The 24,023-nt window shown below is 56.3% G+C and overlaps 1 protein-coding gene across 1 annotated transcript in view; it reads left to right on the plus strand.

The window, feature by feature from the left end:
* SLC38A10 (solute carrier family 38 member 10) overlaps positions 1-24,021 on the plus strand; it is a 30,184-nt gene extending 6,163 nt beyond the window's left edge. Inside the window, 12 exon segments of the mRNA XM_059864674.1 lie at positions 769-912; positions 1,803-1,927; positions 4,373-4,475; positions 5,147-5,329; positions 7,007-7,118; positions 7,297-7,403; positions 12,302-12,455; positions 18,688-18,858; positions 19,154-19,615; positions 20,146-20,229; positions 20,837-21,016; positions 21,268-24,021. Coding sequence (XP_059720657.1) covers positions 769-912; positions 1,803-1,927; positions 4,373-4,475; positions 5,147-5,329; positions 7,007-7,118; positions 7,297-7,403; positions 12,302-12,455; positions 18,688-18,858; positions 19,154-19,615; positions 20,146-20,229; positions 20,837-21,016; positions 21,268-22,376 — 2,934 coding nt within the window. The 3' untranslated portion in view covers positions 22,377-24,021.
* The last annotated feature ends 2 nt before the right edge of the window (positions 24,022-24,023 follow it).

Here is a 24,023-nt window from a genome sequence, read left to right on the forward strand (position 1 = left end):
TCCTGCCTTAATTCCTGCCCCAGTGGGTAGTGACAGGCAGTTCCTCTGCCTGAGCTCTCCTCCCTGTAGTTCAGGAGGGAAATTTGTCTTGTCCCTGGCTGGTTTCGTGGCCAAAGTCTCTGTGTTCCTGCCTCCTCAGCCGTGTGATGAGCCTGCTGCTGGCTCAGGGTGCTCAGAGGCAAGAGGTGCTCCTTGGAGCCGGCACGAGGGCCGTGCAGGGAAGCAAAAGGATTTTTGGTAGAGTGTTATCTGTGCTGCCTGATGCTCCTAAGCTCAGATTAAGGGACTGCGAAGTTAAAAAAAATGCGTTGAGGCTGCAGCCAAATTAGGTATTAAATATTTCCAAGCATTCCAGAGTGTTCTGCTATACTAAATACCAGTGTGAGGCTTTGATTAATTTTCTGGATTGGAGTTTTCAGCACTTTCAATTTCACTCATCTCCCCAAGTAAATTTAGGTTTTATTTAATTGCATGAAAATACCTAAATAGCTTGTGCTGGATTAGCATTTAACCCCCCCAGCCACCCCCCAAATTCTTCCAGCTCGGACCTGTCACACACTGCAGAGCAACAGTGGCACCCAGTGACTGTCTCAGCTCAGCACAGACAGAGCCCGAGCTTGCAGCATCTTCAAACACCTCCAGACACAGAATTGCACTGTTTAAAGTTGCTTTTCCCTCTGGAAAGATGAGCCATGCCAGGGTTTGCTGCCTGGGAGGTGTGTGGGGTATCCTCCCTGCTGCAGGTGTTGATGCAGGTCTGTTGTGCAGGTGTCGGGTCCGTTCCGCATTGTCCTGCTCTTCGCTGTCTCCCTGTGCATTGTCCTTCCCCTGAGCCTGCAGAGGAACATGATGGCCTCCATTCAGTCCTTCAGTGCCATGGCTCTCATCTTCTACAGCGTGTTCATGTTCGTGGTGGGTATGGACACCAGGCATCCCCTTTTCCTCCTTTCTGTTGGTTTTTGGTGACCGGTCGCTCCTGTGATGCTCCTGTGAGCTCCCAGAAGCTCCTGTGATTTCCCTCTTGGAGCTCCAGCCCTGTCTCACCCAAATTTCAGGACTGGAAGGAAAGGGAGGTGTGGGACTTCTTTCCATGTAACTTTTCTAGTAGGCTGTGCAGGGTCACACCTCAGAGCTGCCTCCTCGGGGAGGTGTGGAACCTCCCAGGAGCTGTGCCTTTAAGAAACCACAACATTCACAAGAGCTGGCTGCACTGAAACATCTCTGGGGATTAGAAACCCCATCCAAGGATATTATAAACAGACATTCAGACATATTTACCTTCTGCTTCCTGTGCAACCCAACTCCTGCCAGTTCTTGTGTCCATGGCAAGGGAGCTCCCTGGCCTGGGCTCCTCCCTCTTTCCATAAAGCTTTTCCTTCTCTTTGGTGAGCTGGTGGTGTTAAATGGCCCTGGAGCAGCAGGTGGGATCCTGTTTTAGGACCCTTTGTCTCTCTCTGCTGAACAGGATTCTCTAAGGCCAACGGTGCTTCCTGTTTGGATTTAAAAACACATTTTAAAAAGTGCAAAAGAGGTTGCTTTGAACAATGATTCTCACAGTTAATGTGTCGGTGGAAATTGTGCTGTGATGTCTGATGGCATCAAACAAGGCGAGAACGTCACCGATCCCTTGGAATACTCCCTGGGATCCTTCCTGGCCCTGGGAGCTGTGTGGGTGGGACACAGTGGAGCCGGGGGGTTGGGATGGGCTGTGCTGGCAGCTCGGGTTATCCCAGCCTGGCATTGCTGCTGCCCTGGAGCTGTTTGGGGCTGGCTGCTCACCCCTGCTGTCTGTCCTGCTGCAGGTTGTGGTGTCCTCCTTCAACCACGGGCTCTTCAGCGGGCAGTGGCTGCAGCGGGTCAGTTACATGCGCTGGGAGGGCATTTTCCGCTGCATCCCCATCTTTGGAATGTCCTTTGCCTGCCAGTCGTAAGTAGCTGCCTTTCCCAGCCCTGGCAGTTGTTCCTGCAGTGAGTTTGTGTGAGGGCACGGGGTCAGGAGGATCTGCAAGGGATAGATACCATCTGCTTTGGTGGTTTGTTTTCATCAGGGTGCTTTACTGCTCGCTGAAGTTCAGCCTCTCATTCAGTCGTGACCCTTTTGTTACCCAGACCCTTTTGTTATTCCATTTCACCTGGGAGTTCTTGTAATGGAGCAACATGAGACCACTGGAGCCAAACAGCTCCTCGGGAGCTTCTGGTGCAGCTGCAGGAGGGATGAAATTCCCCTGGTTCTTGAAGGGAATGCTGGAGCACCAGGAAAGGCCGTGCCACCCCACTGTGTGACCCCCTGAGTACTGAATGCTGGGGGCTGCTCTGCTCCCCCACGTTTCTTGCAGAGCACTCTGAAGATCACACAGGTGTTGGCTTTGGAGGGGTGTCCCTGCACTTCCAGAATATTGTGTAACTCCTGCATTTCCAGTTCCCTGGGTGTAGTGGCACATGGAAGGAGCTGAGAGCAGACCAGGCTATTTCCACTATCTGGTTCCTGGGGTTTGTGAGGGTTTCTGCTGACAAGTGGAAGAAGGTGAGGGCAGGCCAGGCTGTCCCAGGTTTCCAGCAGCATTCCCTGCTGCACCAGGACAGCAGGTGAGTGCTGTGTGACAGCTCTAACCCGAGTAAATCCAGCCCTGGACAGGGAAGGACTGGCCTGCTCTGGAAGGAGCATCCTCCTCTGGAATCCTGGCAGAGCCGGGCTTCCCCCGTGTAGCTCCAGCAAACAGGTCTCGTGCCAACAGTAAATGAATGTGACAGATAAAATTTGCTCAGACTGCTGTGTTTACACCCACTCCAAGATCCAAATCATCATTTCCCACTTACTGGCTCTCTTGGCAGCTCAGATCCTACCCCGGCACACTCCAGGCTTGCTGTTTAATGTCTCCATTACAACTGGCAAAGGAAATTCTGTTCTCTTGCAGCTTTACCTTCTTAACAAATCCCTTTTATTTTTTTTTCCTTGTGGAAGCCATGCAATACCCAGAACAATTTTCCTGGGAGTTGGAAATGCAGGAAAATGGTTTGGTCTGGACCTGTGTGTGTGCCTAAATATGGGCTCCATGGCAGCACTTTTGTGGCCAACCCAATCTAAAGCTGTGTGTTTGGAAAAAACATCAGGAAAATACACTGTCCCCAGCCCAGACAATATTTACGTATTTTTTAAAATTTCTTTCCGTTTGTGTGTTCTCTGTCTTTCTCTCTCTACCTACCCTCTATAGATTCTATTCCTCTCTTTATGTGTAGTTTATATAGTCTCAGCTGGGTAGATTTAATTTTGCTAACCTCTGAATCACCTTTTTAACCATCTCACACACTGCAGAGCCTCCCTTTTCCCCTCTTTTTTCTTTTCCAAGCCTGAATGTTTGGCTTCTTCCCTCGGAGGCTGAAGGCCAGAATGTAGCTGGAGGTGGCTGTGGAGAGGGCAGGGAGGAATCCCAAAAGGAGGGATTCCCAGGGAAGCCAGTCTCCTCACTCCCAGGGAGGAATCCCAAAAGGAGGGATTCCCAGGGAAGCCAGTCTCTTCACTCCCAGGGAGGAATCCCAGATGGAGACTCCCAGGGAAGTCCTTGCTCCCTGCTGGTACCTCCAGCCCCAGAGCCTCTTTGATGTTCAGGGATTAAGGGTTAAGGATGTTTCTGCTGGGCCCCAGCCTGACACACTTCCTGGGAATGGCTTGGTGCCCACTGGAGCTGGGGATACCCCTTCCCATCTCCCTGCAGGCCTCCCCCTTCTCCCGAGAGTTCCAGGATGTAGCTGCTAGAATTAAAGTAACAAGAGGTTAATGAGTTGCTAAAATATGCACCTGATGTCAAAAGGAACATTCCCCACGCTTTCCAAGGCTGTAAATACCCCAAATCCCAGGGAATTGGCACTTCTGGCTTTCTGTGAAGCGAGCTGAAGTACGACAGGCTGCTGTGCTGGGGTTTGTTTGTTTAATTTTCCTTCAGACAGTGGGATGCTCCAACCTTCTTCCCTCTTTTCCTCTGTAAACACTGTGTTGCTTTAATTATCAGCACGGAGAGCTCCAAGAACAATAATCTCTGGCGCTGGGGCTGGCCCAGAGCCACCCGTGGCCCCAGGAACAAACGGTCATTCATTTTGCAACCCTTTCTGAACCCAAATGTTTACATCACACGTTTCGCTCCACGTGGTGGGGTGGGGAGAGCAGGAATATTTTTGCAACACTTAAAAGTTATGAGTGTTCTGAAATCTCTTGGCATTAGCAGTATAAATTGTGGAATGGCAGCAGGTGTTTGTGCTCCAGAGGGGGAAGGTGTCAGGGATTCGTTGCTGCTGGGCTGAGGCAGAGAATGGGCTGGGATTGGGGGTTTTCTCCTGTTTCCTGCAGGTTTCCTTAAATATTTTACCCTTTTTACAGTCAGGTCTTGCCTACTTACGACAGCTTGGATGAGCCGTCTGTCAAAATCATGAGCTCCATATTTGCTTCTTCCCTAAACGTGGTCACCACCTTTTACATCATGGTAGGAACTTCCCCTTCTCTTCCCTTGCCAGAAATCTGGAGGGGCCACAGGGATGAGGCTTTATCTACAGCTGGGGCTGGTTTCTGCTTATCTCTGTTTATTCTGACAGATAAGTCCTCGTGCTGAAAGCAGAGTTAGGTGGGAGGTGATGAACCCAAGAGCACAGGGGGCACTGGGAGAATCCAGGTTTTCAGAGGAGCATATTTCCTTCGATGGAGGCAGAGTGGAGGCCCAGCTTTTCCCAGGTCCAGCCTGGAGCAGGGGCTGCTGCCCAGAGTTTGGGAGAGCTTTTTCCAGCGTGTTTTGAAGGAAGTTATGCCTCATAAGACAGCAGTTAATAAAACTGGGTTAATAATTCCTGAACAGAGCCTTGGCCTGTGAGCCAGGCTGCTGCCGGGAATTGTGACAGCCCCCTCTCTGTGTTGGAGAGGGACAGTCCACGGGCCTGGCAGCAAGCAAAGTGTGTCCTCTAGGAAAACCCCTGAATTTAATGTGAAACTTGCTTTTAGGCAGTTCCCACTCTTGATTAAAGACCTGTCCCAGGTTTTGGGGTGCCCGTGGAAGTGATTTCACGCTCCCACTTGGCTGCTCCCTCGGGAGCTCACTGTCCTGTCCCCTCTGGGAGGAGCAGGTGTGCAGTGCTGGGAGTCCAACCCCTCTCCTCTCCCCAGGTGGGCTTCTTTGGCTACGTGAGTTACACCGAGGCCATTGCTGGGAACGTCCTGATGAACTTCCCTTCCAACGTGGTGACGGAGATGATCCGAGTGGGATTCATGATGTCTGTGGCAGTGGGGTTCCCCATGATGATCCTGCCCTGCAGACAGGCTCTGAACACCCTGCTCTTTGAGCAGCAGGTAAGATCCCAGGGCTGCCTCGGGGTGAAGTGTGATTTCTGAAGGGTTTTTGTGACTCTTTGGTCTCTGACTGGGCCCCAAACCTACCTTGGCTCTCTGAGACTGCTGGTAATGGCATGTGGCAGGTACTCACTGTCCCGAGGGACAAAACCTCAACTCCCATAAAATCCTCAGTGACCAGGGTGTGGTGACAGTGCAGCAGGGGCCTGTGGCCATCTCTAAATCCTGCTCTGCTCAGTGGTTAATCCCTGGCACTTGGAGGTTTGTGTCCTCTCTGCAGAGGAATTCCATGGGCTAAAGGAGTGGAGTTCCCAGTGTAAAGCTCATGTCCCGTGGCTGCTGCTCCCTGCTCTGCTGGGGATTCCAGCTCTGGCACAGACGTGTTACACAGCTCAGAGCCGAAGTGGTTTCTTCCCCTCAGAAAGAGGGAGAAATGTGCTTTTGGAAGCAGCAGAGCCTCCTCATTTCCTGCTGCTCCAGCTGCTGTCCTTTTGCTGGCCAACTCATTGAGCTCAAGCTCCTGTTCCCGGCCTCGGAGCCCAGCCCAGCCCCATTTCTTCTTTCTTCCTTGTGTGCCTGCTGATTCCTGCTCCATTATTCTCACCCAGCACCTTTGTCAGCAGCCCTGGAGCAGCTCTTTCCTCTCCGGGTTCGGATGTCCCCTTCCTCCAGCGCCTCCCGGGCTGCGGTGCCGGGGGCGGGCAGTGGGGTATGGGATCCAGCCCTCTCCCACACGTTCCACCTTTCCCAGGGCCAGCTCCTCAGCCAGCCTTTGTGACTGAAGCTGGTCTGTCTGCTGGAGACTGTGAGTCCCTTGTGGCAGTGGCGTGTTCTCCTCTGTGCATTGTGCGCACGGAGCGCGCCGATGGGATTCAGCAAATAACAGTGAGAGATTGTGGGAATGTTCTGAGGCCTTTGTGTGTCTGCATAAATAGAAACCTCTTAGGCAGGAAATAAAACTTGAGCAATTTATAGCCCTAAATCCTGCCACTTCTGCCTGTGAGAAGCCCCCGGCTCTTTTCTCACGTTGGGAGGGCCTGAGGATGGGGGCAGGCTCGGTGAGAGCCAGCGGGTGCAGAGGAGGAAGCGCTGGAAACACTTGGGAACACTTTGGATCTCGCCCGGGCTCAGCCCGTGGCTGGCTGGGCTCTGAAGGTGTCGCTTTGCCTTCCTCCCCCATCTGTGCAGCAGCAGAGCTGGGACCTGCTGGGTCTGCAGGGCACACTGGGGCCTCTGCCTTCCACACCTCCCACTCGGGAGGTGGGATGGGATGGGAAGCAGAGAACCTCTGGAATTCCTCCAGCAGCTGCCCAGCAGCACCCATCCTCCCCTGTGGTCTCTCTGGGGTGTCTCCCAGTCAGAGGGGCTGCTCCTGTGCAGGGGATGGCCCTGCTCCCAGAGCTGTTGGGGAACACCTCTCCCTAGCACAGCCAGAGCTCTTCCTCTGCAGCTTCTCCCTCCTGCTGCACCCCTGGGCTCCTTCCTCCTGCCCCTGGCCTTGGGCTGTTCTCTGAGTCCCTGCTTGGGGACTGGGGCACAGTGAGGGGATCACAGCTGGGATGGGCTGAAGCTGCAGGGAGCATTGCTGAGGTAATTGCTGGGGGGCTGAGGGAATTGCTGAGGGTCTGGGGACTGGAATACCAGAGCTAACTGTCCCCCCCACCCCTGCCCTCCCAGCAGAAGGACGGCACCTTCGCTGCCGGGGGCTACATGCCCCCACTGCGCTTCAAAGCCCTGACGCTGGCTGTTGTGTTTGGAACCATGGTCGGAGGCATCATGATCCCCAATGGTGAGTGAGGAGCTGGGAACGAGGGCTGGCTGCTTTCTCTGGTCTCTGTTATTTGTTTTCCTGGCTGGGGTGACCAGACTCACACCCCATCCTGCCCGGGGGCTCTGGCAGCTGTCCCGTGCTGCTGCTCTGGCACTCCTGGAAAAGACCTTTGCTGACTTTTCCTCTTTTTCTCCAGTGGAAACAGTCCTGGGCCTGACAGGTGCGACCATGGGAAGCCTCATTTGTTTCATCTGCCCAGCTCTTATTTACAAGAAGATCCACAAGAATGCGCTTTGTTCACAGGTCAGTGCTGATGCTGCTTGACATCCCCCTAAGCCCTCTGTAGAGCCTGGGAACGTGCTTCATTTGGCTGCAGCACAGAAACTGCTCAGCACCTCCTCCAGCCTCCCCCTCCAGTCTGCCCAGTACAGGTGGGAGCTGTTCTGGGTGGGTGTCCACCACTTTGGGATGCACAGACCGTGGCAGAGCTGCTGGCCTAAGCTGGAACACCAGCTCTTTTTGTCCCTGCAGCAGCAAGTGAAACAGTCATTTTGTGCATAAAATGCTGCTTCCAGTCCTCCTCGGGGTGGGATTCAGGTTTTGGATCCTCAGAACAGGAAATCCAGGCAGCCTGTAAAACCTTAAAGCCTCACATCCCGACCTGCCCGGACTGGGTAAAACAAACAGGGCTCCACGATGTGGTTTGTGCTGCCGACCCTCAGCTTTCTGCTTTCAACCAAAATAATAGTAAAAAGGAACACACACATAGAGGTGTTGCTTCAGGAATTGATTTTCTGAGGGATTGGGGTCGTTCAGAGGCTGTTAGAAGTTTAACTTTTCCTTTTGCTCCAGTTTGAATTGGCCTCCTCAGGGACCGAAACAAAGTGGCTCTTTGCTGGGCTTGATCTCTCTGCTCCTGCAAGTACCATGGGCTGAAATTAACAGGTTTTGAGTTTTTTTCCTAATAATAATTTAATCCACTGCCTTTTTCACAGGCCTCTGCCCCAACATTCCCAGTCAGGACAGTGCTGGCCTGGGAATAAGGTTTTGGGCACAGTGTGGAGTCAGCAGGGGAGAGCAGCACGTTTTTTGTGGGGCCCACAGAACTGGTGGCTTGTTCTCTGCTTAATGACTTGTGGCTTTGCAAACCTACGTGAATTCTTTAAGCAGGGTGTGTTTTTTTTCTTCCCTGTGCTTTCCCTGACACAAGGAAGTAGTCCAACTTTCCAGCTTTCACTCTGAATTCTGACACTTAGCTCCAAACTTCTTTGAGTGAAACCCCGAGCAGGAGTCTGAATGCCAGCCTGGGTTTTTCAGGGAAACAAAGAGCACTTTCAAGAATTGCTTTCTATTCCGGCTGAGCCAGAGTGTTTCCCTGCAGTGCCTCGGGGCTGCACTCAGGACAGGCTGAGCTCTCAGCCCGGCTGCTCGGGGTGGGACACTGGGGCCCTCACAATGCCTGACCCCAAACCCAGTCACGAGGCTCAGGGAGATGTTTGTCCTGCAGAAATCCCCACAAAGGAGGAAGGGCTTATCTAAAGCATCAGCCCTGGGTTCCTTCTCGAGGGACTGGCAGCAAGCTGTCCAGCCTTCCCTGAGTGATCCATTGCCTGTCAGGTTTGCATTCCTGCTTGGAGCGAGAACACACCTGCCCGCCCTGCTCAGCACCTCCCCGCCTCCACAGCCCAGCTCGGAGCCCACCCTTTCCTCCCTCCAGGTCTTTGCAAAGGCTCATTTATTCTTTCCCCGGAGCTCTGTCTTTGGTCTCCTCCTTCATTCCTGCACTCCTTTGATCAGGTGCTCCACTCCATCAAAGTCAGCTCCTGAAGAAGGTGGCGGGCCGGGGGGAGAATGCCAGCCCTGGGCTCAGCTGTCCTTCCCTTCCTGTCCCTGTCCAAACAGCGTATATGGACGTTCTCCCTCCTTCCCTGCATCAGCTCTAGCCTCCTTCAGAGCAGCAAACCTCAGCGCCAGCTTTTACACTTCTCTGGGTTATCTTGGCTCTTGTGCTGCTGAGAACTGGCTGCTTTTATTGGGCCACTTCTGGCACCCAGCAGCGTCCAGTGTGGGGCAGGTGGTGACGTGAAAGGCCAGGTTTTTACAGGAGAGGTGCAAACTGAGGCTACGAAACAGGGATTTTGCACTAAAAGTGGTGAAGAGGATTTCAGGTGGGGGAGGGAAATGGGCAGATGTTTGCTGGCCAGCAAAGGGCTTCTGCTGAGGAACTGGGAAGGATTGGAGCTGCTGCTCAGCTGGGCTGTGCTGGGAGTGTCCTGGTTGGAAGGGTTAGGTTGGAAAGGCAGGTCCCAGAGCAGTTAAAAAGCCCGGAGTCAGGCACACAGTGCTGGGAGTGAAGCAGGGAGAGTGTTCCCTTTCTTGTGGTTAAGCATCTGTTGCTGTAAAGGTCCGTGTCCCGCTGCTCCCCGGGAGCCCTGGTTTGGCGGAGCTGCTGTGGGGCGTGTGGGGGTCTGTGAGCAGAGTGTGTAACTGCCAGCAGGAAGGTGTTGCCTTCCCAGTGTTGACACAAGCTTGTCCGAGAGGCCCCTCCTAGGGAGGCCAGAGTTGCTGTTGTCCCAGTTGGGGAAGAGGAGCTGCCGGAGGTCAGGAAGTGACCCCGGGGCTCGCTCCTGTGCGGGTGGAAAAGAGATTCCCTCTGCCCTTCCCTGGCAGCGCAGGGGCCAGCACACTGTCCCCAGCAGCACATCCAGGGGTGCAGCCCCCCCCAAACACAGCATCTCTGAGGAGGGGGCCGGCAGTGACCGGGGCTCTGCATTCCTTGGCCATGACTCCGTCCCTCGGAGCGCTCGGTGTCCAGGAGGAGGACGGGGATGGCGTCACGCCACACAAATGCAGCGTGTTTGCTTCCCGAGGCTGCAGGAGAGGGCTGAGCTAATGGCTCTGCTCTGCAGAGCTGGATCATCTTCTGGGAGGAAGGAGGGCCAGGGGAGCACGACCGGCCGAGGAAACGGCCGCGTAAACTTCCTCTGCTGAATTCCCGTCCCTGCTCTGAGCGCGGCTCCCGGGAGTTGGCCCTGGCCCTGCTGAGCTGCCCCAGGGCTTCCCACAGCCTCTCCCCGTGTCTGTGCTGAGAGGGGCTTCTGCAGACAGGGCTCTGCTCTTGGGGGCATCGTTGGCTCTGGGGGAGATCATTCCCCTGGGACCAGAGCTTAGCTCAGACGTGCCTTGCAGTGCTGAGCCTCCCCTCGCTGCAGGATCTCTGGATGCTCTGGGGATTGGTGGCTCCTCTGCCTGGATTGGTTCCTTGAACGCCCGAGTCCTTGCAGCCCTCACTCCTGTTCCTTCAGTTGCCTTGGTGGTCCCCTGAGCACAAACTGCCTGCTTTTCTGTGGCATAAGCATCTCCATGGAATTAAGCCAAATCTTGGCCCTCTTTATTCTGGTCTTCAGCTGGGGAGGGGGTAGGTGAGGAGGGGGGAGCTGGGTGAGGGCGGCTCAGGGACAGCCCAGCCTGTCTCCAACTGCCACGTGTGCCCGTACCCGCTGCTCCGGGAGCTCGCAGCTGAACTCCAAATGTGCAACAATCAAAGGGGTTTCAATCTGAGGCATTTGAGCCCCTGGTTCCCCACTAAGATAAGAAACAACAAAAATCCTTTTAAAGCATTTAATGTTTTCAGCCGTTTCCTACAGTTCCCTCCTCTCCCACGTTGCTCCTGGTTCCTGTGGCACCAGAATAGATCCTCTTTGTGGAAACGCTCTTCCTCTGCGCTGTTGTTTCTGGAAGGTGCCAGAACAACCTCCCAGGCACAAAATGCATTTGTGCCAGGGCTGTGGATTGTGGGAGGGGAGGAAGTGGAGCAGCTCGAGCCCAGGGCAGCAGTGCAGGACCTGCTGACTCGGCGTTTGCCCGGGGCTGGGGGGGGGGATGGCAGGATATCTGCTCTTTGTGCACCCCGGGCAAGGCAGGCAGCACATTCTGCTCCTGTTTCCTCTGCAGCAGCTCTAAGGTCTGGCCTCTGCTCCCTGGCCACGCTGCCCCTGATCCAGAGCTGCTCCACGTCCTGCCAGCCTTTTCCTTCCGAAGGCGTCGGGCTGTCTGCGGGGCGTGCTGGGAACGGGCCCTCCGGGGTCCCCTGGGCCTGGCTCTGACCACGCTGCTCCCTCTTTCTGGGTGACCTCCCTCAGTGGGTGAGGAAAGCATCGGCCCCTCCTCCCCCTCTGGAAGTGCCAATGTTTTAATTCCTCCTTCCAATTTCACCTCTCCCCTTGATTTGCAGTTTTCTGGCAGCTTCCAGTGGTGAAGTGCTCCCTGTGGCCGTTCCTGGTTTTCCCCATACTGAGAAGCATCTTTTTGTTGTGCTTTTTGTGAATTGGGATGTAAATCTGCACAGTGAGGATTGGGAGTCATGGAATCATGCAATGGTTTGGGCTGGAAGGGACCTTAAAGCTCATCCAGTTCTACCTCCTGCCATGGGCTGGGACATCCTCCATTAGACCAGGTTGTCCAAGTGCCATCCAACACTTCCTATGACTCATGTGGAATTAGATCCTTTTAGATCAATTTGTCATCACATAACAAGCCTTAAAAATTCCTTTGCTGCTCATCACTTTCTCCTTTTTGAGGTAGAGAAATTCCAAGAGCCCTTCCCTCCACAGGATCCAGATTCCACCCTTCTATTTTTATCATGTTTGATCCTAGCTTTCTGGGAATCAGGGAGTCATTTCTCAGCAGCTTCTTGAGCCCTGGGACCAGGACCTGTGTGTGGACATGTTACCCTTGCTTTCAAAACCAGGGATTTTTAAGCAGCTCCCTGGAATGGTTTGGGGCTGTAACCAGGCCAGGCTCCTCTGTGCTCAGCCAGACCTGATTTCATGGAGTTCTCACGCTGGGAATACCAGGAAATGAGTCTTTGCAGTAGGACTTGTCTACCACATGCATTTTCCTATCCTTGGGTCCTGCCCACTCATTTCACTCACTTTTGAGCCCTTCCAAAGCTTTTCCAACAGCTTCCAGCCTCTGAAACAGATTCCATTCCAACAGCTTCCATTCCCATGGCTCTACACCCAAATATGAACCTCAGCCAGGAGCAACTGGTTTTCCTGTTTCTCTCTGACATTTCTCTTCTCTCCCTAACACGTGTCACTGTGCTGAGCTTGGAATTCTGTGCAGGCACCGTGGGAATGCCGTGGGGAGCAGTACCCTTGGATTTCCTGTGCTCACTGTCCCTCTGTCCCTCTGTGCAGATTATCCTGTGGATTGGGCTGGGCATGCTGGTGATCAGCACCTACACCACCCTGTCTGCCTCCGAGGACACCCCTGTGAGGACAGAAGCAGTGGGCCTGGAGCACCTGGACAGAGAGGAGAACAGAATTGACCAGGATTCGGTCAAACTTCCAGGTATTTGCTTGCTGGAGTTGGGTTTCCCAGCCCTGTTCCCAGGTCGCCTCTTAAAAAGGAGAAATTTGGGTTTTTTTAAAGTGTGGTGGAAGCAGGGTAATTTCCAGGCAGCTCTGTGCATCTTCTCAGCTTCCTGGGGTCTTCTCCCAAGAAAAGCTGCACTTTGGTCTGCTGGAAAAGCCGCTGTGACCTCCAGTGGTACACTGTGGGAGTTGTTCTTTTGGGAAGGGCAAGGTGTAGTGCAGGCCTGGGATTCCCTGGAGGGACAGAGCAGGGATCCCTGTTTGAGATGAGCACAGTGCCCACCTGGCCCACTGGGTCCCTGTGGCAGCCCAAGGACCATCCATCCATCACCCTCGAAGGAAGGGAAGTTTATGGGAACTGCCTCTTTTTTTGGTGCCGAGGGTGTAAATTTGGCCTCGGCTTTCTCTCTGACAAAGCCCGTGATTATGCCTCAGCTTTGTTTACCGGTTCTTGTTATTTATTATTTGTTTGCTGGGGCTGCTGATGGAATTACGGCCGCTCCTCCCTCTCCCAGCTGCTCCGGAGCGAGGCCGTGGCGCGCAGGTGCCGCCTGACCCCGCGCTGCCCCTCGGCCCCGCCGCGTCCTGTTCCTTCGCTGCAGTTTTGTTTCCTTCTGCTCCTGTGGGGTTTTTTTTTGTTCTTTGGAGGCCTTGAAATATCCTCGCAGAGATTGAGAGCGGAAGGGAGAAAGGGGCTGGCTCTTCTGGAGATTATCCTCCCTCCTGGTTCTTGGCTGGGTTCCTGCCCGGCAGCTTGGAGCGTCTCCCACACCGGTGCTGCTGCCGATAACATTCACTCTGGGGTTGCTCCGTGGTGGAGTTTACTTGTGGTTTACTCGTGGCTTACTCAAGGCTGTGTGTGCCTTCCCGGGCACGCGGATGCCGGTGAACTCCGAGCAAAAGACGCTCCCAATCCCTTAATGGAGCCCTCAGCAGGGCCTGGAGGAGGGATGCGATTGAATTCTTCCGTCTTGGTTAATTTTGGAGCAGTAATGGCCAAAGAACAGCTGCTCCTTTCAGGAGGAATCGCTAATGACACGTGTTCTGACTGGGAAAATAAAAAATCCCATAAAACACGGTGTCTGCAGGAGTTTGCTGAATCTTCTCCCCTTCTCGGCGTGAGCCGGGGCGGTGGAGCGGGATGCGAGGCTCTGATCACCCGAGCGATCCCGGGGCCCGCCGGCAGCGGCTCTGAGTGCTGCTGGATTAAATAATCCCACCCGGGAGGAAGGCGGGTTTAGTGCTCCCGGCTCATAAACTTCCCAGGGAGGAGCCCTGCAGTTCCAAGGGAAAGCTCAGCGGTCCCCTGAGGTCCCTTTGCCAGTGGGGGCTCCCTCCCCGGGGAGGAGGGAGAGGGGGGAGACGGAGCCGAGCAGAGAAAGGGGACAAGGACCTGCAGGGTGGACGTGGGGCTGCCCCGGGAGAGCCGCCGCTGCGATTCCTTGGATCTGTGCCTCCCTGAGCCTCTGCAGGATGTCGGCTTGACTAGCAATGAGAGGCGTTAAATGGTGCCCTTCATCCCCCGCCGCGGCTCCCCCTCGTCCTCGCCCTCCTTGTTTTGCAGAGCAGGAGCTGCCGCCTGGAACGCGCTGCAGCAGCTGCATCCTGTCCTTGCAGGGGCGCAGGATGCGGCTGGGCCGCCCCCGGCACCTGGGTGCCCTCCGGATGGGCCGAATTCCGCACCCGGGGCTGAGCAGGATCCCACAGCTTCTCCCTGGGCAGCACTGCTGGCTGCTCAGCCCCTTCCCTGGCTGCAGGGTGCTGCTCCAGGCTCCTTTCCTGGCTGCAGGGTGCTGCTCCCAGACCTTTTCCTGGGTGGAGGGTTCTTCCAAACCCCTTCTTCCAGGCACAAGGTGTATCAGTGCCTCTGGGTCAGAGAGTGCTCTGCCCCTTCCCTGGCCACAGGCTTGCTCCGTGCCCTTTCCCGTGCTGCCCCATCCAAGGCAAACCACAGGGCCTTTCCCCAGTGCTGCCTTCCCTGTCTGCCTCCCGCCTGTCAGCGTGTGAGAGGAGTTTTATTGGCCTCTTTGATGTTGTGGAGCCCAGAACTGGAGAGACTTTCATTAAAGCCCTGCCCCGTGGGCCCGGGGATTATGAATATTAGAACATTGGCCTTTTATGTGAACACGTATTGACCAGCGGCCTCGGAATCGTGTTTTTCCTAACGACACCCAAGTGCCCATTACAGCCCCAGCCTGTGGTGCTGGAGGTTTTACTGTCAGCAGCTCTTCGGGAAAGGGATAAAACCCCTTCCAGCCCCGTCCTGCCGCTCCGCGCCGCGGCTGCGCCTCTGTTAAAAGGTTGCTAAGCTGCCTCTGAAAGCTCAGGAAGGCAATTATCCATTAAAAAAAAAAAAAAAAAGCTAATTAGGCAATTTCTCTCCGTATTTAAAGCACCCTCGAGGGTCTCAGGGGGGATTAAGATTTTGTAATATTTTTCAGCTCCTTACTTGATCGTTGCTGCTTCATCTTCTCCCTGCTGTTGTGCAATGTTGGGTAACAAAGCCTGATTCAGGCTCCTTCTGCAAGAGCCCTTTTCCCGGTGTGCCGGGCACCCTGCTCCGGCCATCCCGGTGTCCTGGGGCATGGGGTGGGCTCTGTTATTTGAATTTGGGGTTGTGTTGTTCATCCCTGCATCCTCCATCGCTGTGCTTTGCCCCCCAGAAGCAAGCTGCCCGCGGCAGGCCGGGTCCCTGCCGGCATTCCCCGCCGGAGCAGCCCCGGAGATGTGTGGAACGTGGCTCCTGCATCCTGCAGGAACAGCTTGGCTCCGCCGCGGCTCTCCCTGGTGCTTTGTGCGAGCGAGCTTTTAATAGTGCCTGTGACACAGAAAAGGAACCAGCAGCCTCTGGTAATTTGGGTTGGTTTTTACTGCTGGTGCGTCAGGAGACAACTGTGAACTAATTTCAGGGATGCCATTCCATAACCTTGTGAAATCTGGACCCGTTTCGGGGTGGAGGGAGGGCTCCTGGAGGCGCAGCTGGGCCGGGGGCTCCCCGGGGAGGGCCTGGCCCTGCCCTGCTCCCGGTGCTCGGCACGTCCCAGGGCAGCGTTTGCCCCCGGCCCTCTGCCCCGCTTGTTGGGCTCCGTTTTCCTTGGCACAGGCTCCTGGATCTTGCTCCATATCATGCGATGAAGGAATTTCAGCAGATCTGGAGCTGCACTGGCACAAGCAGGTCCTGAACCCCGTGTCCCTGGTCAGCCCTGGGGTGACACCCTGGAAGGGGGGGTGTGTCCTGGTGTTCCTTGTGCTGTCCGTAAGGCTCCCTCTGGGCTGAGGGCGAGCACAGCAGGGCCCATCCCGCTGCCTCTGCCCAGGGCAGGGGCTGTGGAAGCACATTTCGGCTCTGAGAGGCTGGAAAAACGTGTGAGGAGGGATTTAGTGCCTGCCTGGGACCATTGCAACGATCCGAACCAGGAGCAGGGGGAGAAGGGAAGCTTTTAGGTTGCTAATCATGAAATTTTATGGCAGCCTGGAGAGGCTGTTGCCAAACCACAACACACCCAGGCACGCACACACACAAATCAGCTGCAGGACGCCCCGGCTTCCCCTCGTGTGAGCAGAGCTGCCGGAGAGCCGGGGGGTCAGAGCGAACCCTCTCGGTGCTGCCTCACACCCCGGCCTCTCCTTGGGAGCCAAAAAGCTTTTACAGCCTCTCAGGCCTTGCCTGTAATGTCCAAGGCCGCTCATAAAACACGACGAGGCGCAGCGTTACTGGAAGACGCTCCAAAGGGACCTGGAGGGCAAGAAGAGAGGCAGGGCCCCAGCAAAACTCTTCCCTGCAAAGCACCCGGAGCCCCGGATGGATTTCCAGGCAGCCTGAGAGGTTGTTAATTCACGCCCTGATGATGAACTTAATTTTGTCTCCCGCTGAGCAAATGATGGCTTCGAGGCAGCTTGGCCTTATTGCGGCGTGGAGACTTTTGGGTTTGTGTTTTGTTTGTGTTTTGGGCTTTTCCTGCATTGTTTGCAGAGCGGGGAACGTGCCTCTGCCTGATTTATGATGGAAGCTGCCAGGGACACTCCCGGAGCAGAGTGGGGCCTCCCCGGCCCCTCGGGCTGCCCTGGGGTTCACCTGCTGCTCTGGGCAGGGGAACTGCTGCGTTTAACTCCTCTGGTTCCTGCTGGCAATGAAAGCTTCCCCACATCTTCCTTCTTATTTCCTCCTCTCTTCCTTCTTATTTGCCCCTCCTTCCTTTTAATTTCCCCTTGAGCATCATCTCACTGCTCAGCTCGTCGCTCCCGTCCGCTGTGTGAACAGCCCTGCCTGCGCTGGGGTTCTCTGGATCCTCCGGTCCTCTCTGACCGGAGCCATCTCCCGCCTCCATGAACCAATTAACAAGAAACTTTCCTCCAGTAGAGTAAATAATTTCTTGCGTTGGGGCCAGGACTGAGCTGGGAACATCCGCAGCCGTGCCGAGCGCTCCCCTCCCCGGCCTCGGCCTCCCGCTTCCCAGGGCCCCTGGCCAGGGCTGGGCACTGGTTCCTGCAGCCCAGTTCTTCCTGAAAAGGAGGAGTGTCCTGCCCTGACTTGCTGAACCCTGGGAAGTCCCTCAATGGAGAGGGGGACCCTTGGGTACTAGACTTGAATTTCTCAGAAAATCTGAGTCCTTTTCCTCTCCCACCATCACTCCCTGAGCGAAGGAACGTGGAAAGCCGGCCAGCCCCACACACGTCCCTCCTCTGAGTGTGGAGCTCCGGGCTGGAGTCCGCGTTTCTGGAGAGGCTCAAGGTCCTGCTGGCACAGATCCCTCTGGGCCAGGAGTTTGTACTTAATTTTTTGTGAATTTTTGTTGTTCCCCCCCTCCCCAGCTCAGGCAAGGCCCACGCAGCTGAAGTTGTGGCAATCCCTTCTTTCCCATGAGTTCATCTCGTAATAAATCGCACCAGCCCTGCGGAGGGGGAGGAGAAAATGGAAAGATGTTTATAGAATTAATTCCCCAAAGGAAATCACACGGGGGAGGGCGAAGGGGGAAAGAGTTGGGAATTTTTTTTTGGTTACAGAAGTTAGATTTTTTTTTTTAAGAGTTTGTTGGATGGAAAAAAATCTGCAGAACAACTTCACTGCTGGGAAACAATTCAATTTCCTTCTCTGCTGCTCTCCAAAGGAAGAGCTCACTCCCTGTGTGGGTTTTCTGCCATGCTGGGGGTGGAAGGGACCCTTCCCATTCCATGGAATGTGCAAAAGATTCCATGTGGAATACGCTGGTCATACCAGCGCTGAACACAGTGACTGGTTTGACTGGGATGTGTCTTCCAAAAACATTCCATCTCTTTGAGGGCAAGGTGGGGGGAAACTCCCCCTTCTCCCTCAGGAGTTTCCCCTAATTAATGCCTGTTTAATTCCCCTCCCTCAAAACTTTTGCGGGAAAAGGAAACCTCCCCACCCCTCCTCTGAGAGGCATCTGAAGGGCTGTGGGAACACTCGGGCACTAAAAGGGGGGAAAAATCAAAATAAAGGAGGTTTTAAGATGTTTCACAACAAACAGCAGCGGGGGGGTGGGAGCTGGGCTGGAGCCCAGCTCAGGTTCTGGTGTTGGGGGTTCGGGGCTGGATCGCAGCTCTGCCTCTTCCAGTGCCGGGGGATCCGCGTCTGGATTCCAGCTCGGTCTCTCCCGGAGCTGGGGGTGTGGGGCAGGGAGCCGGGGGGATGCTACCATCTGGTGGCACTGCCTCGCAGCAGCAGCCGGCTCCATCCCTTATCCATCTTTGCTCCATTCCCACTCCATCCCTTATCCATCTCTGCTCCATCCCCGCTCCATTCCCACTCCATCCCTTATCCGTCTCTGCTCCATCCCTGCTCCATTCCTGCTCCATCCTTTATCCCTCTCTGCTCCATCCCTGCTCCATTCCTGCTCCATCCTTTATCCATCTCTGCTTCATCCCTGTTCCATTCCTGCTCCATCCCTTATCCATTCCTGCTCCATCCCTTATCCATCTCCGCTCCAACACCGCTCCATCCCTTATCCATCTCTGCTCCATCCTCACTCCTTCTCTGCTCCATCCCCTCTCCATTCCTGCCAGCAGCTCCATAAAAACCCACAACAGGGCAAACAACTGGGTGACCCCAGAACAAAATCTCCCCCAGCCCCACCGTGCTGAGGCCTGAGGGAAATCAGCAGCTGGGCTGGATGGGTGAAGGGGACTGGGACAGACACAGCAATTCCCAGCTCCCACACCTCATCCCTGTCCCCATCCTGTGTTTGCAGAGCAGAACCCGGTGGTGGAGGAGCCCGAGGATGACCGTGATAAGCCCAAAGTGCCTGAGGAGAAGGAGGAGATGGAGCAGCCACAGATCAAGGTGCCTGTGCAGGTGCCCAAGAGGGAGGAGGAGAGAGGAAAGGTGGAAGAAAAAGTGCAGCTGGACCGTCCTGATCAAGGTAAAGGTGATCCTGGGAAAGGGAGCTGGACTGGGAGCTGGGGGTGTGTGTATGTTGTGGCACTCTGAGGCAGAGATCCTGAACTCCTCTCCTTACTCCCCTCAGTGCACCTTCCGTGGTGCTATTGGTGGGTTGAAGGTGATTTAGTGTTTGATGCTCTGGGGGCTTGTTGGGAATGTGGCCTCCAGATGAGGGAGAGAAGGCAGGGCTGAGCAAGGGCAGCATGGAGCTGGGTGTACTGGGTGTACTGGGAGCACTGGGAGCCTGCTGCCTCTGACCCTGCCTGTCCCCCCAGGGATTGCTGTGCCCGTGGGGGAGGCCCATCGCCACGAGCCCCCGGTCCCACATGATGAGGTGGTCGTGGACATGGGGCGGGAGCGGGAGGAATCCAGCGAGAACAAAGTGGCTCCCGGAGGAGCCAACGACCGTCTGCTGGAGGAGCCAGCCAGGCTGAAGCCCCAGAAGGAGGCACTGGGCCCAAAACAAGGGAAGGAAGTGGCTGCTGAGAACCAACAGCGGGGAGGGACTGGCAGGCCCGTCCCAAATCTGGAGAAGGTCCTGGAGGCAGTGCTGCAGCAGGGGGGAAGGCCACCCTACAAGGAGCTGGAGCCAGGGGAAGCCAAGCTGGAAGACAAGGCAGAGGCAGCCGTGCTAGATGGTGATGCTGCTGAGGCTGCTGAGAGGGACAAGTCACAGCTCCAGCTCCCCAGGAAAGCAGAGGAGGCTGCAAAGTCCATGGAGAAGGAGGCAGACCCTGGTAAGGTCCTTTCACAGCAGGTTATCTGAGCAAGCTCTTCTGGGCTTGTCATGCCCCTGGAGTCGGGACAATTTGGTTATTCCCATCTCCATCCTGGTGCTTCCTTTTAACTCCACGAGTGGAGCACGTGAGTGAGCACAGCCCCTCCGGCAGCTGCTGCGGGAAGGGAGGAATCTGGTGGCTTTGACAGCTACTGCAAGAGCTGTCAAACAGTTGTTCGCTACCCGCCAAAATGTCAGGTGCCGTGCTGTTCCTGCACGGCTCCCAAATCACCGGGGACACGGAGCCGGGAGATCTTGACAGGGAACACATTGCCAAGTGCCCGTCTAAAAGCCAGTTAGAGCTGTTCTTGCATGTTAATTGGCCGAGGTAGTTAGTGCTGGCTCGCTGCCACCAGGCACGGGATTGTTAAATATTGGGTTTATTACTTCCCTCACAGCCGGCGGGTTGGATGCGAACGGTGCCGGGACGGCGTGGAGGCGTTTTAGGGAACATCTGCACTGACAGCAAAGCTCTGTGGTCCTTTGCAGGTGAGAAACAGGAGCTGCCCCTCCCGGAGAGAGCAGAGCTGCTGGAGAACCAGAACACTGAGGAGAAGCAGGAGAAGGCAGGGGGTGAGTGTGTGTCCCCGGGGCGTGCGGGGCTGGTCTGGATCTCCCCGGCTCCCTCTCTGCGGGAGGATGGTGTCTTGAGGCCACAGCCCCTGCACAGCATCAGGTGGTGCCTGTCCCATCTCTGGCACACCTGGCAGGGCTGTTCAGGGACCTGAGTCATGCTGGCACCCAGGCCTGGCTGCTCCCCAGCGTCAGAGCCCAGGGAAGAAGGAGACAGGAGTAAAACTGCTCCGGCAGCATGGCATGAGGGGCATGGGCAGGGGCATACGGGGACACCTGAACACATCACAGGGAAAAGCTCCTTCCCCCCAAGGCCCTGGCTGCTCTGCTCCTGGGGCATCAGAGCTGGAGCTGCAAAGCCCTTCCTCAGGCTGACTGAGCTCCTCCCTCCAAACTCTGCCTGGCAAGGGGGGGTTGGAGCCTGAGCTTGGACTTGCGTGCAGGTTGCTTGCTCTCATCCCATCCTCTTCCAGTTTCCTTCTCTCTCTCCTGGCAGGGTTTGTGGAGTCAGATCTTCCTGCCAAAGAGAGCCCTTGCAGCCCATCCAAAGCTGACATGTTTTCTGAGGATCACAGGGTTTTTACTCCCTCTTTTTCCCCTTTTCCAGAAGCAGGGCCAGCAAAATTGCTGGACCACAACGTGCTGCTGCAGGTGATCAAGGAGCAGCAGGTGCAGCACAAGCAGCTCCTGGACCAGCAGGCAAAGCTGCTGGCAGTGATCGAAGAGCAGCACAAGGAGATCCACCAGCAGCGGCAGGAGGAGGGGGCAGAGGAGAAGCCAAAGCCAGGTAAGGACGTGGCCAGGGAGCAGGACCCCTCCAGAGGGTGCTCATGGCTCAGAGCGGCTCTAAAATCAAACTGGGAGAGATCTGAGCTCCTTTGGCACGTGGCACAGTCCACTTGCACGGCCATTTCTGCAGGGCTAACCCACAGCTCTGCTCTTCCTCCTGCGTGGCCTCATCTTGTGTCTCACAGGATGTGGTGACAGGAGAAGGGAATGTCCTGAGAAATCCTTTTCCATGTGGGTTTTATCCTGCAGCAGAAGCACAGCCAGAGCCTGCCCTGCCCCTCTCCAGGAGCAGGGAGGACGAGGGCCTCGGAGCCAAGGGAGACACGGCCGGCAAGGCGCTGAGCAAGGAGCAGCTGGGCCAGCAGCCCCCTGATTCCACCAGGCAGCACAGGGACATGGTGGGGAAGCTGGAGGAGGCTGGGCAGAGGCGTGACATTCCTGTGGCTGCTCCCAAGGAGCGGAAGGTGCCGCTGCAAGAGAATGACAGAGCTGTTAAGGATCCCGTGGAGAACCAGGATCCCCTCCACGCGGATGCCCAGCGTGTTCCAGCAGCCAGAAACCACCTGGAGAAAAAGGCCTTGGCAGAGGATTTGGGAGGAGAACGTGAAGCCAAAGCTGGAAGAGATGTCCACCAGAAGAAGAATTTCCTGAAAGCCGTGGAAGCAGCTACAGCTCCCATCCAAAGAGAACAGCCGGGGGCTGCCAAAGTTCAGGGAGTAGCAGGAAAGAGTTTGGAAAGAGACTCAGGAACAGACCTTAAAGCCAAAACTCTGAGTCAGGTGGAGCCCAAGGACCTGGCAGTGGTGCCGGACTCTTCCAGTAACAGGAATGTGGCAGTGAGGGAGCAGCACCCGCGGGACAGGGAGTGGCAGAGAGGGGCGCAGGCCGAGGGAGCGGGCGGGCGGCAGCGGGACCCGCCTGGCCACGGGCACGGGAAGGAGGAGGATCCCCGGGAGGAGCCGGGGGGCCGGCAGGGCCGGGGGGGTGGGGGTCCCTCCAATGGTGCCCCTCAGGATGCTCTGGCAGGGAAGTCTGAGAACGGAGCAGCTGCCCCCAGGGATCCGCAGCAGCCGGAGCGTGACATCAAACCCAACCGGGAGCTGAAGCTGCAGGGGGGCCTGGACCTGCGGCGCAGGAGACGGGACCTGCTGCCTCCCGACCAGGAGGAGGACGGGGAGGAGGAGGCGGCTGCAGCAGGAGCTGGGGGGGTCCTGATCGGCCTGAACCCCCTTCCCGATGTGAAGGTGAACGACCTGCGGAGCGCGCTGGAGGCGCGGCTGAGCGGGGTGGCCGAGGGCGCGCAGCACCTGGTGCGCAGCCGCCACATCCAGCAGGTGACACAGGACAGGAGCCCCTGACAGGGCTGTGGCCGTGCTCCACAGGGAAGGCTCGGCCTCACTGGGTGTGGAGAGATCTAAGCCAGCAGCGCTTTGCTGGACGCAGTGCTCGGATCCACGGGATCTCCTTGGATCCCTGAGCACCACCCTGGGGGCTTCCAGCAGCGCCCCCCCGTGTGTGCCTGCGGGTGGCCAAGGAGATGGTGGCACCGGAAGTGACATTCCTGCTGTCCCCTGCCTTCCAGAGAGCTGCCATGCACCTCGGCTCCCTGCCAGGCCGCTGCTCCAAGGAGCTTTTCCAGCATCTCATTCACATCAAATTGCCTTCTCCAACCATCTCCCAACTCCTCTCAGAACCAGGAAGGGGCTCCATGGCCCCAGCTGTGCCGAGGGGATCTGGGATCCACACCTTGGGAAGGGCTTTACCCCAGAGAAGTTGTGAGCTGAGGACCAGCAGAGCCAGTGCTCCAGTGCTGGACTGGGAGCTGAGCCTCATTTGTTTGGGCCACTGTGGTGGTTTAGGAACCTCATTTAGTAGAAACGCTGCCTTAACCAGGCACAACTCCTGTTGTGCTGCCTCTCTCCCAGAGATGGGGCTCCTTGGCCACACACTGGGATCACACAGAGCTCTGCCCTCCCTGGGTGCTCCTGTCCGTGCTCTCCAGCTCCACTTCCCCTCTCAAAAGTGCATTAAGAAGCTCAACTTCCCCCCCGACCCTTCCCAGTCCAGCTTGATTCTTCTGCCAGAGGTGAGTGGTTTGGGAGAAAGCAAGGCAGAGCCAGGTGGATCCAGGGGCTCCACCTACCTCTGCCTGTGTTCCCTGTGCTCTTCCCAGCCTCCCCCGCCCTATTCTGCATCCAGACAGGTCCCTGCTCCACCTCTGGGAATTTGTTTGGTGAGTGAAGAAGGAAGGAGCTTCCCCAAGAGCTCTGTGTTGTTTCAGGCTCACAGTGATTCATCCCTTGGGTTTTTTTGGGTTTTGTCTTTTTACATCCCGACCTGCGAATGTATGGAATTCAGTCCCAAAGCTCTCCCTAGACTGGCTGAGAATTCCCAGCCTGGAGCCCTCAGACCTCATCACTGTGGTGGCTTTTATATCCCGACCTCCAAATGTCTTTGGCGACCTCGAGTCCGTGTCCAGTGGGACCCTGCAGAGCTGGGAGGGGGTGGGACTGTCCCTGCCTGGTGCTCCCGGGGTGTCACAACCCAGAGTGACAGGGAAGCCACCCGGGGAGTCCTTTGGGAACACTGTGGCCTTAAACCCCCTAACCCAACGAGCTTCTCCATTAACGCTGTCGTCAAGCACAAGCAGCACGGCCGGGAGGCAGGGACGGGGCTGCCCCGGGGACAGCGAGCCGGGCTGTGGCACCACCCAGCCTTCCCGAGGTGCCAGGGAGCCGGATCGGCTCCTTCGTGCCCTGTGCTGCCGGCTCCGGCCCCGCAGGGGCACAGCCGCCTGTTTGTTGTTCTGTGTGAACAGAAGGGACCAAAGATGCTCCTGACATTCCTGCTCCTGGGAATGGCGTGGGCACCCCGGGCTGGGCTGGAAGCCGGTGGGAACTGCCTTGTCCCGCCGGGATCGGCTTCCCTGGGGCGGGTGGGAGGCTGGCACGGAGAGCCCGGAGTGCGGGCTGAGCCCATCAATAAAATAAGCTGAAGCATTCAGA

This window comes from Haemorhous mexicanus, chromosome 20 (genome assembly GCF_027477595.1).
Source record: "Haemorhous mexicanus isolate bHaeMex1 chromosome 20, bHaeMex1.pri, whole genome shotgun sequence".
NCBI lineage: Eukaryota > Metazoa > Chordata > Aves > Passeriformes > Fringillidae > Haemorhous > Haemorhous mexicanus.